Source organism: Crocodylus porosus, unplaced genomic scaffold, assembly GCF_001723895.1.
Source record: "Crocodylus porosus isolate Cpor-Errol unplaced genomic scaffold, CroPor_comp1, whole genome shotgun sequence".
Classification (NCBI taxonomy): Eukaryota; Metazoa; Chordata; order Crocodylia; family Crocodylidae; genus Crocodylus; species Crocodylus porosus.
Genome location: NW_017728943.1, coordinates 91,794,376 through 91,817,812, shown reverse-complemented (window position 1 = coordinate 91,817,812; position 23,437 = coordinate 91,794,376). Strand labels below are relative to the sequence as shown.

General features: G+C 42.5%; 1 protein-coding gene across 4 annotated transcripts in view; it reads right to left on the bottom strand.

Annotated features, from left to right (window-relative positions):
- The window catches only part of PLD5 (phospholipase D family member 5), a 306,170-nt gene that overhangs the window by 125,553 nt on the left and 157,180 nt on the right, over window positions 1-23,437 (bottom strand). For all 4 annotated transcript variants that reach the window (XM_019549792.1, XM_019549793.1, XM_019549794.1 and 1 more), the window contains one exon: window positions 10,067-10,235. In XM_019549792.1, coding sequence (XP_019405337.1) covers window positions 10,067-10,235 — 169 coding nt within the window. The remainder of the gene's footprint in view (window positions 1-10,066; window positions 10,236-23,437) is intronic.

Genomic DNA, 23,437 nt, shown 5'->3' with positions numbered 1-23,437 from the left:
AATGTATTATGATGGGAAGAAAAGCAAAAAATGGCTCACCATATTACTCTGCTGGAATGCCAACAGTAGTGAGAACCTACAGCCATTAGTAGTGGGGAAGTTTGAAAATCCCCAGTGTGTGAAAGGGGTGAAATAGCTGCCATGCCAGAAGAGAACCAACAAAAATGCATGGATGACAATTAAGTTGTTTTGCAAGTGGCTGCTCCAATTTAAATGGAGAATGGCATGCCAAAATCAAAATGTGCATCTACTAATTGATAATTGTGCCACCTACAATTGTGAAGGATTAGACTTGAAGCATACATGTGTGCTCTTTCTCCCACCATGCACCACAAGCTACATGCGGCCCCTAGATCATGGGATAATACACCACATTAAGATGGCATATCAGAACAACTGGTGTGTTATCTTCTGTGGGAGGTTTCCAGGAATGGAAAAGATCCACAAACATGGAATATTCTCAAAGCTATGAGTAATGTGATCATTGCATGGGGAAAAGTTCCAGCCCACGTCATTGCAAACTGCTTTGCAAAGGGCAGCTTCGGTACCCAAGCTGTAGAAGAAAATGAGTTTGAGCAAGACGATCCTGACTGAGCTGAGCTTGGGAAAGAAATCGATTGCCCCACCAATTTCCAAGAGTTTGTCAGCACTGATGAAAAGTGTCAACTTTTGCGGAGGAAATAGTAAAAGAACAAGTTGCTGTGAAGGAAGATGCAGTAGAAAATGAAGAGGCAAAAGAAAATGAGGAACTGTAGTCTGAGCAAGCATATGTGCAATGGAAGGGGGCATGTGTCGCACTCCCAGTTCTTGATTCCATGGTGAAAAAAATGCTGGATGATGGATTAATGAAGACTATGGGGGAAAAACAAGCAGCAAACTTGCCCATGACTAATATAAGAGCATGGTCAAGCAGATTACAATACACTCTTTCTTTAAGAAACTGTGAGAAAGATTATATTGGACAGTGGTTGCATATAATAAATACAGGATAGTAATTTGGATAATTTGAACCCATTTATTTCAGTCAGGTTTTTTTGGTCCCTTCCGTTTTGAATTGATGAGGTTTTCCTGTATATTTTATTCAGTTAGCTAATGACGTGCCTATTTATCCTGCCTTTTATCTGACTTCAAACTAATATGGCTAACTACCACTCTCTACTCACAGATGGCACCACGCTCAGCCTAATGAAATGGACTGCAATCAATCTACACAAGGAACTTGCTCAGGTATGCTCAGATGTCTTCTTTTTGACAAGATAAAAGCAAATGAATATCAACCAAGGGATTCCAGGTGACTAATCCACTCTGTTCTATATACCACACAGCCTGTTATCACAATATGTTTCACTCTGAGAAACAGAGGAACCACCTCATCAGTCTTCCACACAGCAAACAGGAACCGAACAACATCAGTATTGCAGAACTGGCAGAATACAGACTCACCCAGACATAACAGCCATTTATCTTGAGGAGATGTCTGGATCTGGCCATACAGCCTATCAAAAACACTTTCATTCCTTAAAGAAAGAAACAACACTTTCCAAGTGTGCACACTCCAACATTAAGAATCCACAGTAATGTCCTCAACCTATACAACCCCACTCTCAGCCTGACCGAGGTGTCTGTACTATCCCATGGTTTGTCTTTCTGCCATACTACACAACTCAATATGATGCGGCTGTATGGAGACCTTGAGGCTTTTTTCCAATACCCAAGGCTGAGGGAATATTTCCGTGATAAGGAACCATACAATGTTCAACCTGTCATGCACAACACAAGAAGAAAGGCAATTCTTGGACTCAATCTGAGGGTGGCAGCCCCATTCTGAATCTTATATAAATTATGTTCACCTCTGTGCTAAGTCAGAGATTGTCTAAAAGCAACAATATTTATGTTATGACCCAAGTCCTGTGGAATGGAGAGCCATATTCAGCCTTAAAAAAACCTCCCAGCATTAACATAAACAGGCTGATAACGTGGGGAGGTGCTCGTTGTCATTGGCAAAACAGTGTACACATAGGAATCAGAAGACAATTTTCCAACACGGAGTTTTACAAACTCCTGACCAAGGACCCCATGGCACAATATCAGAAAAACTAGATAAACTCTTAAAGGATCTGTCTCTGGAGACACAGAAGAGGACTGCTGCTTCTACCTCCTGGGAGCTCTGGCCACACAATTTTACATATTACCCAGTATCCGCACACCTGGCCACCTAGGACACACCATTGGCTCTGACATTGGTATCACCATGGAGAGAGTTTCTGACTATGTTGACTGTTATCCTATTCCCATAAGCCACTGGAGCTTCCAGGTCTTTGAAAGACACCACACATTTCATAAAGACACTGGGTTCCATTGACAACCTGCCAGCAAATACCATAATAGTTACTATGGACATCATATCTCTGTATACTAACATCCCCCATGAGGATGGATTACAAGCCATTAAAGAGCATTAACCCTAATGAGAAAAACGCTCTCTTTCCATAATACCCTCCTGCTTTGTCCTCACACACAGCTATTTCAGATTTGGGGACTCACTATACCTATAAACAAAAAGCACACATATGGCCCCCTAATATGCCAACATATTTATGGCAGACCTTGAAGTCCATTTTTTCTGCAGCTGCCCTCTCATCCCCCGGTATACTGCAGTTCTACCAATGACACCCGCATAATATGGACACGTAAAAAGGAATGTCTAGAGAAATTTCACCAGGACTTTAACAACACCCATGCCTCCATCAAACTAATTCTGAAATACTCCATCTGGCAGATTCATTTCCTAGACACTACAGTAAAGGTTTTCAGTGACCATATCACCTGCACACTGTATCAAAAACTGCCACAGCTTCCACAGCTACCTTCACACCATCAGCTTTTAGCTAAGCAAACCACTAGAACCATCATCTACAGTCAAGCTCTATGTTATAACTGTATCTGCTCCAATCCCACCAACCATAATGCATACCTTCAGGAACAGGAGCAGGGATTTCTACAATCACAGTACAATCCCAAAATGATAGCTAACAAATCAACCAAGCCAGAATCAGACTTGCTCCAACCTACTACAATGCCAACCCTGAGACAAGGACAGCAGAATCTTTCTGGTTGTGACCTACAGCCCCCAGCTTGAATACCATAAACACAATATTATTGACCCTCAACCCCTCCCGGAAAATGACGGCCATCTCATTTTATCATGTAGCCATGGGGAACAAACCTGTCCTGGACTACAGACACCCCTGCCCCCAAATAATCTCTCTAAAGTAACAAACTATAACTCCCATCCTCATCGAGGCACCAGGCCTTGCAACAGACCCGAATGCCTGCTTTGCCCCAGCATCAATACAAACCTGGACTTAATAATGAGTACATCCAAGGTTCATTTGCCTGCAACTTTATCAACATCATATGTGTCATCACCTGCTTACAAGGTCCATCTACTTGTCTACGTCAGGTGGGCAACGTGATCTCTACGTGTAAAAATGAAGGGCCGCTGATCTGACATCAGCTGCAGAAAGTCTCAAAGGCCTTTACCGGAGTACTTTATCCTCCTTGGACACCCCATCACTTATCTCAGGACTGCTGTTCTCAGGCAGCAACTTGTTAAAAACAAGTTTGAATGGTAAATTGAAGAACAATAAATCATTCAGAGACAGTGACTACTGGTTCTTATCCTATTACCTGGATTAATTTTTGTGACTCTTTTGTTCCTATAGGTTCTTTGCTTATTTATATCTCCCAGCACTGCCTCCCTCCCATTCCCCTTTCTCTCTCTTCCCATTTTTTTGTGTTCATATCACTCACAATACTTTATACGCTGCTCTATCCTGTCTTTTCACAGCATCTGATAAAGTGAGCTTAAGTTCATGGAAGGTTATGCTCTTTATATGTCTTGTTTAATTAGTCTATCAGATGCATCTCTACTCTGCCTTTGGCCTGACTTCAGACTAGCCTAGCTGACTGAGTACCTCATTTTTTGGTTATCAGTAGGCTGTCACTTCTTTGGCATGCAAGTATAGTTTGTTACCAAGATGCTGCGAGCCTGACTGATCAGCTACCATTTTGGGAAAGGAATTCTTCTCTCAGAGCAGGATTGACAAGGCATTAAACAGAGATTATTCTTGTTTAGTTGATTTGTGTTTTTCCCGTCTTAAAGCATCTTGGCAACTAATCTAGAATCATGGTAGGATTTAAATGAATTTCAAGAGTTTCTAATGTTGTTACAACTTGCAGTGGGTGCTCAATATACACAAGAGACTCAAAGGTGGCCAGTTCCAAAGGTAATCATCACACCCAGGAGAGGTCTGGTGGGACTGATTGCCTTGGAGGAAAAAGGAAAAAATACAGGCCTTCACAGATGCAAGGACCTTTCATTTTGTGTCTGCTTGGAAGGGGAGAAAGGAATCAGAGGTTGGTTGAAACCTCGGGGTTATGCTCAAAATTTAAAAAAAAAAAAAATCTTGATTACTGGTTTATTTAAAGGTCATTAAACTGGACCAAAATAAATTCCAGGTATCTGAGGACACTAAAGTTAATTTAGCCCATTTGCTGCCTTTCACTGTAAAACCCATCGTTGTGTTTACGTCCTGTACCCTCACATGCCTTGATAAATTATGTTATGAGCAGGCCCATCATATCCAAAGAGGATTTTCAAGGAGAGGACTGTTTCTTCTGGGCTGTGTTTTGGGGAGGATGACATCACCTATAGTCTTTGCTGTTGCATGTGGCTGGTTATTGTGAGGATTTAGTGGTAGTTACTGGGATGTCTACATGTGCATTAAGGCCTTTTTCCAAATGCACATTAAATTTGGTACCTCCAATGTGAGGTACTAAAGAAATGTTCATTAGGCTGCCCTAATATGCAGTACCAAAAGTGCATGTTTTTAAAATGACACTTACTACGCAGTAGCCTATTTTACTGCACATTTGTGTAATTATATACTTTTTTACATGACACTTTAATGTGTAGTAAAATAGGCTACTGCTCATTAAAGTGCATGTGTAGATGCGCCTGCCAATATTTGTGTTTTTCTGAAACAGAACATATTCCTAACATATTTTTCAGGTGTACCTTGAGCCTAAATAAAAGGCAATACATGAGATAGGTGCATGGTAGCACAGGTGATGAAATCCTTCGAGAGAATTACCCTTGGAAACCTCATTACTGAGCTAGACAAACAGTCAACTCAGACAGGAAATCTGAGGATCTGCAGGGAAATCTGTACATCAAATTATTCAATCCCAGGGCTTGCACAACAGATCCAGACTCAAGAACAGCTATTCTATTCCCTTGAAAATGGCTGCAAACAGCATGACTTTACCACTTCCCCAGGTTTTTTAGTTTCTGTTGAACCAAAAGTCCAGCCAGGAAAAGCTGTACCATCAGAGTCAGTTAATTATCATGTAACAGTAGATGGTACCACCTATATAAAATGATGACCTTCCACTGAATGCCAGTGCTGTTTGTTGGAACTGAACGGTATCTTTTAAAAAGTTTTCTAATGTATGGAGTCATTGTCAGGGGTGAAGATTTATTGGCAATGCAGACTTTATATGATCCTTAAGTGTCAACCAATCATCTTCCAGCATCATTAGCACTGGGTATTTGTACACATGATGGGGGTTTAGCTCCTAAATTGAAATGGTGGGTATTTAATTGTGATGATTAAAAACTCACCATTGAAATTTAAGGGCATCTGCCACTATTATGAGGCCCAATCCTTTTCTTTTTTTTCGCAAAGCCTGCCTGCCTCTCCTACAGCTGTGGGGACAAGCTGCTGGTGTGTCAAGCGGTCCCTGAGCTATGGGGAGCCCTGATCCTTCCCTCCATAATGGCAGCACCCCCTGGGGCAGCCTGGGCATGCTGCTAGTGGGCCAAGAGCTGCTGTAGCTCAGGCTCAGGGAACAGTTGGATTGGGCTAGGTGTTGCCTCCACCTGGGTGGTCCCAGGGGGTGCTGCTGATATGGAGGGAAGGACTGGGGTCCCCCAAAGCTCAGGCTCCCTGGTGGCTTGCCCCCTGGGTCACAGGCAGGCTCCACCATCAGCCTGCTTCTCCCACAGCGAGCTGCCAGATTAAAGGCTGCAATGGTACACGTAGCTACGTTGCAAACTAAACTACATGGGGTTGTGATTTAGTTTTCAATATAACAAACTAATTTAAATCACAAAAAAAAAACCTGTGCATGTAAAGTACGACTCAAACCACAAAAATGGGCAATTTACAAATGCCCATAGTCAAGAATCACTGTTCTTCAGTTCATAAGCAAGCCATCACAGGGCACACAAACAGGGCAATAGGAAGAATAGAGGAAATATATTTTGGGAGAAAAAAAATGGCTTGATTCTAAATTTGCCTCACTCAGCACTGTGAATCAGTTCAAACCTACCCCTGAAAGTTTTATGTCCCTGGTCCCATGGAACCTAAGCTGGTCATGGGAAGAATTCATGTCTAGGGATCCTGGTTTTCTCTGATTTAAATAAATCCCTAATTTTCAGTTAAAAAAGAAGTAACCCAAAATCCACATTTTTCCATGATTAAAATCAAACACTCTCTCTCTCTCTTTTTAGCTGGGGTTACTTTTTTAACCGAAAATTATTCAGGTGTATAGGTTTTGGAAACAGTCCACAATCTTTTGTATCCTCCCAGGGTACCCATTCTGATCTTTAAAAATGACAGCATAAAATCGCCAATACAGGCCCATTCTCCTCCCCGAAAAAGGGGCTTTCTGATAAGTGAATTAATGCAGAGGGAATAGAAAAATATACATAATGTTTCATCACACAGATATTTGTTCATTTGAATTTCTGTACTTTGGAAGCCTATAGACTATACCAGTACTAAATATTGTACAGTGCTGTTTTTACAGCTGAAGAGTACAACATGCTTGACCTTGAGGAGATAGTAGGAATTTCTAATTTAGATTTATACAAACACAAGAGAAAGGCTGTCTGCGTGTGACTGTATTGGCATACACCATAATAAAGACAAATCCAACAGCAACCTACACTGCATGCATCTTGAAAGAAAAAAATTAACTAAGCATTATGACAGCAAAACAAGAAAAAGTACTTTACCTTCCTCAGATATTTTCCCTCAACCAAACCAAACCAAAACCACTTTTTCAAAAAGTTCCTGTGAAACGGCTTGCATTTTAGGATGCTGTGAACATCGCAAACTATGCTATGCCCAGTTTTGTAATGGAGTGTGAGCCTTTAGGAAAATTCCCATCCTGTCCCTTTTTCTAACGAAACAAGGACCCAACTGGAAAGGAATCCCTACAAAACAAATAAAACACATGCAACATCCCACTTAATTGGTATTTTTTTCTTCTGGACCTTTAATCCTCCTTTTTCTTCTTCTTCCTTTGAGTATTTCTGAGCAAGATGCCCTTTAGTCAAACTTGCAAAGACTTGAGCACATTGTAGTTTTCTGAATTATTAGACTGAAATTATCAAAAATTACAAACTTGTCAAACAATGATTCTATTATAAGCAAAGAAAGTTGACCTCCCCCCAGGGACTTAGGGCACTCATTGAGTGCCCAGGGCTGGACATGGGGGAGCACTGTTCTGCTCACCCCACTCACTCCTTGCCCCCCAGATACAAAGTTTGGTGTGACACTGCACTGCCAGCTCCAGTTGCTGGGCAGAGGCTGCACAGGGTATCCCCTACTGCTGCAAAGGCTGGGCGTAGGGGACAGAAATAGGGAAGAAGGGAAAAAAGCACCTTTCTGCTCCTTTCAGTTACCTCCCCACCAATACACTGACTGGTGCAGTGCTTCCCTATTTGGCATCTATGACCAGCACAGAGCTTCCCTTGCCATGGCAAAGACTCCTGATGAGGGGGTGTGAGGATCCTGGTGCCCCCTCTTGGTTGGCATCCAGAATGTGTGCCCCCTTGCCGTACCCTAGTTAGGCTACTGTCTCCCCCACAAGGAAATACAGAAGATAATTTAATTCCACACATTTTTCCTTCTTTCATGCATTAAGGTATGTCCATATTTTGGGAAGGTAATACCATCATGCTTGGAATCCATCTCTCTAAGGCTTTTGCAGCATGTAGACTGGCCAAAAAAGGTACCCACACCTTGAAATGAAAGGGCTGCATTGCTAAAAAGGTCTACTGAATGCTCAGTCCACTTTGCTGTGCAGCTGGGAAAGTGGCAGCCTTTTTTTTTTTTTTCAGTTTTTAATGGCACTAATTGCTTGTTGATATACACCTTCTGGCAAGCAGAAATAAATAAATAGAACTGAACATTATAAAAAATACATTTGCCATAGCTTCTTTCAACTTTGCATTAGGAGTGAAAGAGCAAATCCTCTTTACCCATCCGCAATTTTACCTACACCATACGTAATACCCATGTTATGGTGGTTTGTATTTTTCACTTTTCTATCTGAATATACCATAAAGAATGATCCTTAACTGCTGAAGCTCCAAACTTTTAGTTTGCTATTTTCACTCCCTATTTGGGATTTGCTAAGCTCTGCTGGTTCAGAAGTAAATGACATGTTGAACTTCCTTAGATGAAAACTTCTCTATAAAAATTAATGTACATATCAAGAGCTATGAATATCTGGGTCATTCTTTGAATTCATTTGCTTGAGTGACTGTACATAGGTTTGAAAATCACAGGAAAGGAATTTAAATGAAGTTTAGATGAATATTTACACCTTGGAAAATCTCAATATTTTGATGCTCAATAAATTTACTCAACAGCCACATTCCAATTTATATATGTATCCTAAAAGAAAGTGTGTGCATCTGCACATTCATTAATGAGCCTTTGCTATTGCACATTAAGTTTAGCACCTCTAATATGAGGTACTACATAAATGCACATTAGCCCACACTAATGCCCAGTAGCAAAGGTGAATATTTTTTGGTGATGCTTAATGCATAGTAGACTAATTCTACTGTGCATTAGCATGTTTTTTGTTGTGATGCACTAATGCACAGTAAAATAGGCCATTGCGCATTACCGCATCTCGTGTAAATGTGCACAGTGTGGACTAAACTTTATCCCTGGCTTGTCACCACAGTTTTTTACTTATTTAAGTGAATATTTAAACTCACATTTTAGGGTAACATATGATTCTCTATTTCTTTTGGAAGGAATAGAATTATACATTGTCCTACTAGGGTTATACACTTCTTTTGGGAAGGACAAGAGACCATTTCATGACTGAAAACACTGGCCCTCTAAAACACTAGATTTTATTTGTTTAAAATACTAATCATTGTATTTATTATCCCATAAATAGCATTCTTACTTCATCATGTCCATGGAACTAGATGCAGATGGGACTGTGGGCTAAATGGATTCCTAGCAATGGACACAGTTTCCCACATACTTTTGCTTTCCTCTTTATTTTCTGTTATTTACATGAACTGCCTCTGTTTCACCGAAGATCCCTATTGTATAAAGTACGCATGGGAAAATGAGAATTCTGTGACAGTTTCTAAGAGATTTCAGTTCAGGGTGAGACCAACCCCTGCCATATATCCCAGAAAATCCCTCTTATATGCTCAATGTTTGTTAATGAAGCATAAGGAATAATGCATGTGTATCTTTTTCTGCGTTAGGGAAGCCGTTTTGTTAAAAACTGAAACATGGTCTTTCTTATTGTAGCAATTCTGTCTACTTGTTCTGACCACAATAAAAAAAAAATCTGAATAGCTTATCCTCTATATGATTTCTGATATAAATGGAGTAGTTAGATGCACACAAGTAACTGGATCTGGGGACATGCCAGAATTATAGGTGCTTTAATGCAGGGAAAAGTCTGAAGGCTTTAAACTATACAATCAATAACATTCAAATACCAGTCCTTTTATTATGTCCTTGGAAATATTTTGTAGTCCAGAATATTTTTTTTCAAATTTTATTTGAAATTTACCACTTCTTTTAAAACAGTATTCAACAGTAATTTTTCTCCTGTTATTTAGACAAACAGCTCATGTAAGCAAAAGCTCCACAGCTTTTAAAGACAGAGCATAAGCATTAAAATACAAAACAAGACTGAAAAAGGGGTGATATTTTAGACTAAAACCTACCTGGCATGCAAATGGATGAGTGTGATTGAGGTCCCATTGGGAAGATACTATGTCAACAGATTTTTCAGCCATATTAAGCAAATTCATCCAGCCTTGAAAAAGAGACAAATGGGATGGTGCACTGTCTGAATAGTTGATACCTTCAGGAATATTTTCCACAAGAACAACCCTGAGAAAAAATAGAGAAAAAATAAAGATATTTAGCAAAGCTACTTACCTTTTTTGTTCTCCATTGTTTGTCAAAGTCATGTTCATTTAGGGGTCGTTAGGTCTGATCTAAGATGTACTTCAAAACCTGCAGTCCTGCAACTCTGTGAAGTCACTAATTGCTATACATACCACTTTTCAGCATCAGGCCCTTACTGCCCATACAGTATGTGTAGAATGGAACAATTTTAATGCAGTACAACAAATGAGGTCCCTGAAACCTGCAATGTAGAAACAGGTATTTAATTTGTATAACACAAGACGTATGAGTGTATTTTCCCTGAAGATGTTATGGAAGGAAATTAAACTGGTTTCTTTACCCTATCACCAGTACTCTCTTTCCCTTCCTTTTTTCCCTTTGAAGTGACACTGATACTCCCCATAGAAGGATGCACATATAACTGCCTTTTTAGGATGGAGTAGCTTGTAGGCTTGCACTAGCAACCATCTACTCCCAGTTTCTCCTCTCAGTCACGCTCCCTGCTTCTGGTTGCTCACATGAGGTGCTGAGCAGCAGAGAAGTCAGAGGAAAATGATATCTTGACTCTTCCCCTTTTTTCATTCTAATTCTTTCTGGAAAGTCCTTGAAACAGTTTTCCATATACTTCCTGACACTTCCAAGCTATCCAAGTTCAAGTTATATAAGGTATCTGCTCTAACCTATTGTTCAACACATGTTCTTTCCTGTCTAGAGGGAAAGAGAATTTGTTTGCATGCTGCTTCATTGTCTGACCTCACCAAATTGCTAACTGTGGCAAGTAAAGTCCTACTCTGCAGTTACTAAACATCTCTGTTTAAACTAACAAATCTCTCAGTTCTTTTCACAGTCAAGCAGGTTAAACTCCAACTGCGGTCAAAAGAGCTGCAGATGCATAATTTATGTCAGATTTGAGCCCACAATATGCATCAATGAATACATCTATTATGAATCACAAAAATAATAGATGTAAAAGATCCAGAATGGTACAGATCTATCTTGGAACTTATACATCTGTCACTGTCTTGGTACCCAAGTGCCTCATAAACATTTTTTCTCATTTCTCATTTCCAGTAATGCCACTTGACACAACTCTAACAATGTGAACATAATTTATTTCCACTTCATAGTGCTCTGGCAGAAAAAAGGAGTCTTGTGGCCAGATCCTATCCTACCTATCAGGCATCTAAGTGTGATTCTGTTCTACCCTGTTTAAGTCCCTGAAAATCCATGAATGCATCTGATTTTAAGGGATGTTGGTTGTAGCTGTGTTGATCTAATAAAAGATATCACATTTACCCAAATAATGTTGTCTGATTTTTAATACACCATCACCTTATTCTTAAGGCTGAGTTACAAAAAAGCCAGGAGAAAGAGGAGGACATGCCCACTTTTCCATAAGCTGTTTTTCAGGGACTTGAGGGTGCAGAGACATTGCTTTTATATGCCTATGTCCTCTTTCACACCAAATAGGTACAGTAAGTTCTGGTCCTCAATGAAAAAAATGAGAATTGGGCCCTAATGGATTTATTCCAACAATTTCTTAATGAAGCAGTGAAGTCTCTCTATGGAAGCTACAAACAGGGAAATCAGGTACAGCAAAATTAAATGATTTGGTTATCTGAGAGGAAGTCTATAGGAACTGAACTGAGATTTCCTACATCCTAAGCTCAAGTTTTCTCCCATCATCCTGGACAGGAATGGATCCAGAATAGGGAGTGCACTGGAGAACTTGCACCCTTTCTGATCCACCCAAAACCAACTGTCTAGCAGCGGCAACAATGCTTCTAGTCAGGCAGCATTGAGGAAGTCAACTGACTTCATGACTCATTGAAATCTACCTACTGGTAATCCCTTCTAAACTCTTCATTACATGGGAGTTAATTACTCTCTCTCTCCTTTTAAATGGCCTTGACATTCCACCAAGCAAGCTATTCTTTGTTCTGCAATTCTGAATGTTAAATGTTGGGTGGAGCAGGAATCAAAGAGATATGCAGGTGGCTGTGTATGATAGAATGAGGTGGGATTAGAAGAGTGATTCTCAACCAGGATGCCTTGAGATTCTTTCAAGGGTGTCACAGGGTACCTCACAATGTCAGCACTGTTGACACGATTCACAAGATAAACCCAGAGTTTTCAAGTAGAAATCCATAATGTTAAAACATTCTGACCTGTCACGATCTCTCTGATTTATCTGCAACAGAAGAATTGCTCTTTTATTTTTCTGTAGTAAAAAAAGAGAGCGAAAACTAAGAACTGGCATTTTCCAAGAGGAGCCTCTAGTCTACTGAGCAATGCCTTGAATCTATCAAGGAGTGCCTCAAATCTAAAAAGTTTGAAAACATTTAGAACAGCTTTAGAGAAGTTATAAAGCTACAGAGCAATTAACATTCATTTGTGTTTGACTGAATAAGAAAACAGTAAATTTCTTTCAGTCTCAAGGACTGGATCACAGAACTGATATTACCCCCCATAACACAATATCCACCCTTGAGAAGATGTGAATAGTCAAGCCATGCTTTTTCAGCAGGAACCAGGCAGCATACTTAAAATGGTGCAATCAACAGGAGTTGGCAAATTGTCCATTCCATTTGCAGGATTTTATTGTGTGTGCGCATTACAAGAGCTGCCTTTGAGTGATTTAGCATGCGTTTTAAAATTACACTGGGATTAACTGGACTGGAATGAGGGCCTGGGTACTGCAAATGCACATAGACTACACTTGTCCCTTCAGTGTACAAAAAAGGGTTTACAGCTGAATTGGTTGAATGTTTTACAAATAGTAAGTACATGAATATGAAAGGCAAGTTTTACTAGTTGTTCTAAGCTGTCATCATTCTTTTTCAAAGTAACTAACTGATTAATTTTGTCTACTCCAACTTGTCTAAAGCAGGGTTGGGCAAAATGTGGCCTGTGGGCCAGATGTGATCCATCAGGCAATTCTATGCAGCCCACAGGTTCCCACCAACTAATTGTACCCCACCTAACCCACACACTTCGCTCCCATCCTGGTGCATAGAAGGGTTCAGTTTAGCCTGCATGAAGCTTCTGGGCAGGGCTGCTGCTGCCACTGCGGGACCTGCTCAGCTTCCCCAGTGTCCAGCAATTCCTCTTTGTCTCCCTGCCATAGCACTTGCTCTGGGCAGCAGGTAGGGAAGCATCAGGGCAGGGGGAGCTGTGGCAGGGGGGCTGCAGCTGGGTGGGAAACATGGATCTGGGGCTGGCGAGAGCACTGAGCCCATGCCCCCTGGCAGGGCAGGTGGGCAGAGTGGGGGTGTTAGGGAGGGTGTGGGGGGTGTTGACTCCCCACACGCTCCCTCCTATGGCACACAGCCCCTGCTACCAGTGGCAGCAGCAGCAGCAGGCAGGGGCCCTTGGGGCATTCACAGGGCTGCCGCACAGTGACAAGAGGTGCAGCCAGGCTAGTGGGTTGCTCACAGTGCATGTGTAGCTCCCAGCACTCATGCACCACCAAGGAAAGCCCTGCATGCTGGAGCCAGCTGCCTTTCCCACCATGTGCAAGTATCAGGACTCTGCTGAAAGTAGCAGAGATCCCCGTCCCCTGCTACCATGGTAGCAGGGAGTGTGAAAGGCAGTCAGCTCCAGTGTATGGGGCTTTCCCCAGTATCATACAAGTGCCGGGAGATGCACATGCACTACAGGGGGCCCCACATGATAGAGGCGGGCCAGCCTAGCTGTGTTCCTTGTCACCATGGTCAACTCTGGCAGAAGCCACGCACCACTGGGTGTTAGCGCCTGTGTGAGCCATGAGCACCTCAAGCACCCACTGCCTGCTGCCCCTCCTAGTTCAGGCTTTTCAAGAATTCTGAGTTCTTTATGACTGAAGTCATCAAACATGACCTTAAAACATTTTTGACTTAGACCTCGTGCTATCCATGTTGTTTCAGCAAATAAAAAAATGGAATATAATTAACAGCAGCTTGGGTTTGGCTCACCCACTGAACTGCAAAGGTATTTGTAAGTTGGGTATTATTCTCTCCCTTCTTATACTCTGTTTTTTGTACATCATTTCATAGCATCTGATGAAGTGAGCTTCACCTCACAAAAGCTTATGATTCTATATATATATGTATGTAGAAAATACACTCCCTCCTATGGCACACAGTCCTCACTACCAGTGGCAGCAGAAGCAGGCGGGGGCCCTTGGGGCACTCATGGGGCTGCTGCACGATGATGTGTGGCTCTAGCCAGAGCTGCACACAGTGACAAGAGGTGTAGCCAGGCTAGCCTGCCTCTATCACATGGGTTTCTCATGGTACATGTGCAGCTCCTAGCACTCATGCACCACCAGGGCGTATCAGAGCTATCTCACTCATATATATATATTTAGAGAGAGAGAGAGAGAGAGAGAGAGAGAGAGAGAGAGAGAGATCTCATAAGCTTTTATTAGCTGAAGCTAACTTCAGCAGATGCTGTGAGATATAGATAGATAGATAGATAGATCTATATCTGAAGTAAAGTAAAAGGTAGGGTAGACTAACCAAAGGATGGAGAAATAGATATAGATATATAGATATAGATATCTCCATCCTATGGTTAGTCTATAAGTTACAAATCTACCCTGCCTGTTACTTGACTTCAGATTAACCACCTAAATACATCTCAGTAAACACTATCATCAGATTGGGCCCTGAATCTCTATCTACAATCTAGTCCACCTTTTAATAGTCTTGATGTTATCATTTTATGTTTAATGTGAAAAGCAACAATTTCTATGTGTAAATGTAAAGATGCAAATATGTAGGAGGCAAATAATATGTAGAAGATGTGACACCTAAATACAAATATACATTGTGTATCTGAATAATTAGACAGTAAATATAGTATACAGGACAAATTAAAATGAAGTACATGTTACCAGAAAAGATACTTGATCTCAAAGGAATTAAAACTAGCTTATGCAGCTTTAAATAAAATACATTTTACAATTTAATTCATGATGCAACACAATGTTTAAAAGTAAATTTGGATGCAATAGACAATTAATTTAAATTATATATAGACTCAAAATATAGTATAAAGGAAGCTGTATTATTAGCACCAACTTGACAGCTTGTGTAGAAACTATATGAAGATTCTCAGCGGTTTTGAGGGGATTTTTCTTCTACAGATGCTTTTGGCAGGCATTTGCCTGTCTGCTTCTTGAATTTTGTTCATGAAGACTTTGATCTCTAGAGATAAAAGTCCATGGAGCTGAACAGACTATACTTCATCCCAAACTTTTAATTAGATCTTCAGTGAATGCTGAAATCTTCAGATTTCTAGTGTTAAATATAAATCTTCCTGCTGAAAGTTATGACTGGGCCTCTAGGCTCCCTCTTCAATCCCTGAACGTTCATTTTTTAATAGTGGAGGGGCATGATAGTTTAATTTTTAATCCTTAAAGCTGCTTTGTTTTCTTCCTGACAGAACAATACCACACAGACTGATTTCCATGAAGCAAAATGTCAGCAGGCATATCATAATTTTGTATTTAAATTGTCCAAAAGTGCGTAAGTTCTTTATAGACGTATATCATTATCTCCTCTCCTGTTAGCTCCTATCTCTTGATGTTTTCAAATTAAGACTAGATCCCTTCTGAAAGGTGCTTAACTAAACACAACTATTAGTGTAATGGTGAAATTCTATAACCCAGTACACCAGGCTGGCCTTTAGGGTTGTGTCTCAGTGCTGGCTAGCTACCTGTTCAGGGCTAAACCTCTGCCTCACTCTCCTGCCATGACTTCATGAAAAATAATATGATTGTTCTTTCTAAGGCAGGAGGCTGCCAATTGTTTGCCCTCCTGATGCCAAGGGCCTTGATCCATGCTCCAACCTCACCTAACACACGTCCCATGCCTCGCATCCAGTAATTCTACATTGTCACATCCAGTGTTTACATATTATCACATCCAGTATCCCTATTCACAATCCAGTAATTCTGCCCCTCACTAGAGTCGCATATCTTTACCGCCCTCAACTGGGAAGGTTTCATAGTTTCATAGTTGGTAGGGTCAGAAGGGACCTAAGCAGGTTATCAAGTCTGACCCCCTACCATGGGCAGAAAAGAGTACTGGGGTCAAATGAACCTGGCTAGGTGATTATTTAGCTCCTTTTGAAGACCCCCAGGGGAGGGGTGAGTACCACTTCCCTAGGAAGTTGATTCCAGTTCCTAGCCACCCTGACTGTGAAGTAGTGCCTCCTAATGTCTAGCCTGAACTTTATCTCAGTTAGCATCCAAGTTGCTGATGAAGATGTTGAACAGTGCGGGCCTGAGGACCATGCCCTGTGGAACCCCACTGCCCACGTCCCTCCAGGATGAAAATGACCCATCCACTACCACACTCTGGGTGCAGCCCTCCAGCTAATTTGTGACTCATCTGACTGTGTAGGCGTCGACACCACAGACGCCTAATTTTTTAATTAGGATGGGCTGAGAGACAGTGTCGAAGGCCTTCCTAAAGTCCAGAAAGACTATGTCCACTGCGACACCTGCATCCAAGGCTTTTGTGACCTGGTCATAGAAGGTCACCAGGTTGGTCTGACAGGACCTGCCTCTAATGAACCCATGTTAATTGCCTCTAAGTATAAAATCCCCTGTTGGTCCCTTAGAGATGTGCTTCTGGATAATTTTCTCAAAGAGCTTCCCCAGGACCAAGGCAAGACTATAGTTTCCTGGGTCCTCTTTCCTCCCTTTTTTTGAAATGAAGACCACATTGGTCTTTTTCCAGTCCTCTGGCACCTTGCCAGAACACCATGAGTGCTCATAAAACTGTTCCAGGGCTCCTGCAATGACCTCTGATAACTCCAAATGCCAGGTAACTGGCCTGGCATTTCTTAGGGACTCTCCCACCACAGGGAGTCCCACCAAGCCACCCTTCCACAGTAGGGTGCAGTTTTAGGTCATACCCAAGACCAGGAACCTCCAAAACACCAACCATAGCTCCTATTCCAAGGAGCAGACCAGCCCAGTGTTGCTTCCTTGGCTGCTCAGCTCATACTACTGCCTCTCTCTCTCTGAAGGCCTGGGTTAAAATGGAGGCTTCCCCATTTCCTCAGCCAATCCCAGAGTGCCCCTGCCGGCTACTCCACTGCCAACTAGAAACCTTAAAGAGGCAGGCACTGCAGGTGCCCTGACACACCCACAATATACCTTAAACATTTATGAAACTAACTTACAGTCAGAGGCTCCTATTTAGAAGAGAACTTAAGTACTTAAGGTAATTTTAAGCTAGTAACCTCCATTCAGCTACTGTCCACCTCAGCCCTTATCTGTAACAATTTTCATTTATATTATCTGGAATAATAATAAACATACATCTTTTTTCCCAGGACCTCCACTTGCCGGGATCAACCATTCATCTCAGTCTGCCACCTCTCCAGCTGCCAATTCAGACTGGATGCAGGTGTCCAGAAACCTCCGTCCACACCTAGCCAGCCAACTACACCCTGCCTCAGGAGGGGCTGGCCAGGGTCAGCTGACAACTCCCTCCCTTCCATATAAAACCCTGACTTGGAAGAAGTGTTTGGGCAACAGACTGCCTTGTTCCTCTGCCTGTTCTTTGTTGGACCTCTTGGCTTCTTGACTCAGCTTGTCCCCCAACTCTGTGTTCTGCTTGATATATGGCCTCTTGACTCAGCTTACCCCTAGACTCTACTCTCACCCTGACTTCACAGCTTCCTGATTTAGTTTGCCCTCTCACTTCATGCCCTGCCCGAACCTCAGTTCCCAAACTTAGCTTACCCTCAGTCCTAGCTCACAGACTGACCTCCTGGCTTATGACCTTGGCCCATTCCAGAGATCAATGCATTCCACCTGACCCCAGTCAGCTTTTTTAAACCCAAGTCAACCCCAAACTTGGCTGCCTACAACTCAGTGTCAACCCAGTGTTACACTCTCTCCTGTTAACTTCTCCATATTTATGTAATTTTTTAAAATTCCCATAATTTTGCTCCTGAAGCAAAATTCCATAGATCAGCTCATTCCACCTGATCCCAGTCAGCCATACTTTTTATCTCCACATACCTTGCTGTCATCTCTATGCATTTAACCTTGCACAATTACAACTCACCCATTACCAGGTATGGCCGGGCACTGGATGCACCTGCTCCTTTAAGAGGTCAGGAAGCCTGTTGAGCCACTGGTAGGTGGGGGTCAGGGCTAATTGTAGTCAGCTGACCCAGGGGGTTGGCAGGTGATGCTAGGCCTGATCAAGGAAGTGACCTGATTGCAAGGGAGTCACCTGATTGGAGAAGGGCTGGGCTTAAGACAGGGTATAAGCCCAGACCCTGAGAGAAGGGCTGGCAGTAACATCTTTGAAGCTGGTGAAGGAACATCACTAAGGAAGAAGGCTGCAGCTCCTGAGTGCTAGCATGGAGGATAACATTTGAAAAATCTGGAGGTTTGGGTAGGAACTAAGGGGATGAAGGAGGTTTCTGGGGACCCACTGTGGGAGTCCAGAGCCCTGCAAGAGGGGCCGAGAGTCTGTGGGCCTGTCAAGGGGCAAGGTGAGCTGAGAGAGGAACTGAATGCCTGGGCCCTGTTGGGAAGCCAGGCAAGTCTGAGGAAAGGCAGGCTGAGTGCGCAGGGACCTAGTGAGAGACCATGCAATCCAGAGGAGTGAAGCTGAGACTTGGTAGGCCAATTGAGGAATCTGGATGTGCCCAGAGAAGAAAGGGGCTGTGTAGAAAGACCTACTGAGGACTCCAAACCTGCAGACAGGAGAGAAAGTGATCTATGCAGGGCCCAACAGGACAGATCTATAGAGAGGAAAGGGCTTGCAGTTGAAGGACTGACTTTGGAAACTTTGGTTGGCCTGTGTGGAAGCCAGGAGGGGCCAACAGGTGAAATATCCCAAAGCAGAGACTGCTAGAACTGGGAGCCTGGAGTTTCAACTGGCCTGGAGGCAGGGACAAGACCTAGAAGAGGCACAAAGGTCCTTGTGGGGCCACAGCCAAGAGCGAGGGAGTCAGGGAGTGTTTAGCCCAAGATGATGATGGCTGGGAGGGGTACAAGAGTGAGCTGGGGGCCAGAGTTACAGGACTTATCTGGGAGATGGAGCCAGGGTCAGGGGACCTGGTGGTTAGCAACCCAGGAGGGGTGCTGGATATTTAAGGGACCCCAGAAGGGGATGAGCAAGATCCAGGTAGACCTGAAGACCAGTCCTGGGTGAGATCTAAAACTGCATCCTACTGGAGCCAGTTAGCATAGCAGAGCTGCCTGTGGCAGGAAAGGCTGACATATATGGCTTAGCCTAGAAGAGAGAAGACTTTGAAGAGATTTGGTGGCAGTTTACAAATATATAAGGGGTGAGCATCAGGGGCTAGGGAACAAGCTATTCACCAAAGCGCCCCAAGGGAAAATCAAGAGCAACGGTCAAACTCCTAGAAGAAGGTTTCAGACTGGATATAAGAAAAAACTTCATGATTCATGTGACCAGACTCTGGAATAGAGTCCCAGCAAGGGTGTCAGGCACCTACCCGGGAGATCAAAAGAACTGACAACCTGGAAGAGGAGCTGGGAGAGACACCGAAGGGCCTGGTAGACAAGTGAGTGGTTGAGTAAGACCAAGGGGTCTGAGCTGCCAGAGGAGAAACTGAGGGGTTTGGCAACCCAAGTGAGGCCATGAGAGAGACCATGATGTCTGGCAGCCCAGGAAGGGGCTACACAGAGAGCCCAATGGGTTTGAGGCCTGGAATGGGGCTGAGAGAGGCTGAGGGGTCAGAAGACCTAGTGTAGAGCTGCATCAGCAATTGGTAAAACACCTATAAGGATCCCTTCTACAAGGCATAGGGTGTGGTGTAGGGGAGGATTTGGAGCCACACAACTAGAGCTTAAGGGTTGAGATGCTATCTGGGGGTAGAGTTATTGAGTGAGGCCCAGCAAGGGGCCTGGGCACAGGCAGAAGCTGCCAGGGGTTCAGTGGAACCGGGCCATGTGAAGGCCTGTGGGCAACCTCCCTACTATTTCCATCAAGGCATGGCAGGAGAGACAGAAATGTGCCCCTGGGATGGAAGGGGCACAGTTGCGGAGCCTCCTGGGGAATGCCAGGGCCCCCCCATGTATGGCAGACGTTAAGGTCCCTATTCTCAGTTTAGCATAAAAACTATATTCATTCAGGACTTCAGTGGTATTACACTATCTTGCAGCAGCTGATGACATAAACCTCCTACTCCATGCCTTAGAAAAATAATGATTTTAGTCAGCTTTGAAACACCTGCAACTTCTCTCTTGCAATCCTTGACAAGCCCATGAAGCTTTTGTAACTGAGCAGCAACTACTGAAGCAGCTTTTACTTAGACTGGCTCTTTGACCATAGTTTAAATTTAAAAAGAGGAAACATTCCTATTGGGTATGATTCCATCATAAGTCTCGTTCATTTTTCTATTACACGATAAACAATGTAATATTTAAGTAACATCCCATAGTCATATGATCATTCTTTTCAAAAGAAGCTCTTGATACAAAGGAATAATTTTATAAAATGTGCAAATTTTGCATTTGAAATCATTTGCAAGTATTTTAATTGTTAAAGTAATTTGTACCAACCTACATTTCAGATGCAACTTCAAGTTTTTCCAAAGACTCTCTATGGTGAAAGCACATCCAAGAGAGAAGAAAAATTGTCATAGTTGCAATGTCATTTTGGCCATCAAGACTATTTTACTTCCTGTGTCCAAAAGCAGCCTTACAGAGGTAAATCTGAACCTAATTAGAAGTTTGGTCTGCATTGCCTACATCTGTTTTGACACTACATCCAACCATATATTAAGGTTAAAAAAATTAACTTAAACCTAAAATGCACTGAAAACTAAATGCAAATGATTGAAATCTAATAGTAGTTCCTTTGTTACTACCAGTAAATTTACTACCAGTAAAACTGCTACTGTTGTTTGCCTCAATCTAGAAAGATCTTAAATAAAACACAAATTTAACTTAAGTATTTAAATATTCCTCTGCCTTGGCTGGACTTTCTAACATGCTTAAGCATTTTCTTGGATTACAATCAGGGTACAAAGACCAGTCTTGCAAGGTACCGATCTCTTCTCTACTACTTTGGAGCCCAACAAATATCATTCAATAATGCTACCAAAATGAACAGGAATAGTTTAAGAGAAAGGTACTATTCTGTCCAAATAAGTCTTGAAGGATCAAACCCATAATGCCATGCTTTTAGTTATCAAAGTTTTGAAATGTAACACATGCGCATTTGGGAACAAGGCTAAAATTGAACAGAACTGAAAATCATTATTTAACTTGTACATTTATTTAAAAAACCAAGTAAATATTGCTGATTTTAATCTATCCCTCATTGAATAAAACACAGAATAAAGCAAAATCATAAACTGGCACCACCAACTAGGAGCCTGAAATTTCCCTTCCCAAAAGAAAGAGTGAAGTTAAATTACTAGGTCACCTACATCAATCTGACATCTATCACCAGCTGGACACACCATTTAAATCTTGGACGTACAGACTCACCTCTTCTAGATTAAAACACTCTTTGCACTTCATAAGGTCAGAACTTACTCCAAACGGTGGCCAATGTCAATGTGCTGTCTTCCAGACATGGTATCAAGCACAAAAAATACTTGATTTTCCACTGCTTTGGGCCATGTGTAAACATTTACATCTTTAAAGGCTGAACACAAAAATGCCATCATGTCATAACAAAAAGAGATTATGATATTACAGTAAAGATTTAATTGATTTTGAGCAGCACAGAAAGTTTGGTAACTGTATAAGGAAATGTTTATAAAAAGTCCAGGAGACTGGCCAAACTTTATCAAACCAGAATTGAATGTAAGTATAATTTAGTAAAGCCAAACATAATAAACAGAATTAAATGAAAAACTATAAACAGAGGCCCAAGTGATACCCACAATCACCCTCCTAAATTTGATGTGTCAATTTAGAGTATAAACTGGATCATGAAAACAATGATCCTAGTCCTAACCCTGGAAGTCAATGGGAACATAACCATAATTTCAGTGATAGCACGGCTGGTCCAGAACCCAATAAATTGGGATAGAGTGGAATGGGGTGGAGTGCACCCTCAGCAAGTTTACTGATGACATGGAAAAAAATGAAGAAAATACCCCGAGTAGAAAATCAGGTAATTAAAAGCTATACCAAGAGTGAAACTTTCTGGAAGTGTACAAGTGGGAAAGAGCCAGAGCTAAAATTAAATGAAGAGGGCACATCCACACATGCAAACACATGCACTTGCAGAAGCTCAAATAGAAGAGGTGAAAATTTAAGCTGGGGCTTTTTGCCTCGGCACACATGCTCAGATGTGCACTTTGTTGTGGAGTAAATTGTGTCACTTGGGACCAAATAACCCTGCCTGGCTCCTCCTGGATCTGCAGCCAGGGGGAGCTACAGCCCAGGGCCAGCACCTGTGCTGTCCCCAGCAGTACAAAAAGCTGCCCAGCATATAGCTACAGGAGCTTCGGGGGCCCAGCCAATTGGCACCTGGAGGCACTACCCCTTGTGCCAGTTGGACTGCTGAAGCAGCCCTGAGAGTTCCCAGCACCCTCTACTCACTGCAGCAGTCTGGCAGTGGGAGCCACTGCTTGGCTGTGACCTGCTGCACACCTGCCAGACCCAGATGAGGCATCTGCCCTTCTGGGCCAGCTGCCAGTGGACTGTGGCTGCAGAGTTGGCCTCTGTGTGCCCTCTACCTGTCCATCTGGGCAGCTATCGCCTAGACGATGTTCCGAGTGTGGTGGCCCACTCTGAACTGTCAAAGCATGTCCTCTTGGCCCCAACTGCCCAGGAGGTCAGCCACAGCCAGCTGGGTCCAAGATGTCAGCTATGAGCAGGCAGGGTCTTACCACTGGCCTCCCTAGCAGGAATTCTGGTGTTCCCTATTGGAAAACTGAAACATCCCTGATAAAAAATCCCAAAGTCACTCAATAAAATACCCCAAATCCATATTCCTCCACAATTAAAACAAAAGACCACTAGAGAGAGAGACAGAGATCAGTTGGGCAATGTTTTATTGACATATATACAGTGTTAAAGCAGTTTGGAAGACTACCAGTGTCTCTATCATAATAATAACATGAATACATAATGAATACATGAATGCATGAATACAGGCATACCTCGGAGATATTGCGGGTTCGGTTCCAGACCACCGCAATAAAGTGAATATCACAATAAAGCGAGTCACACGAATTTT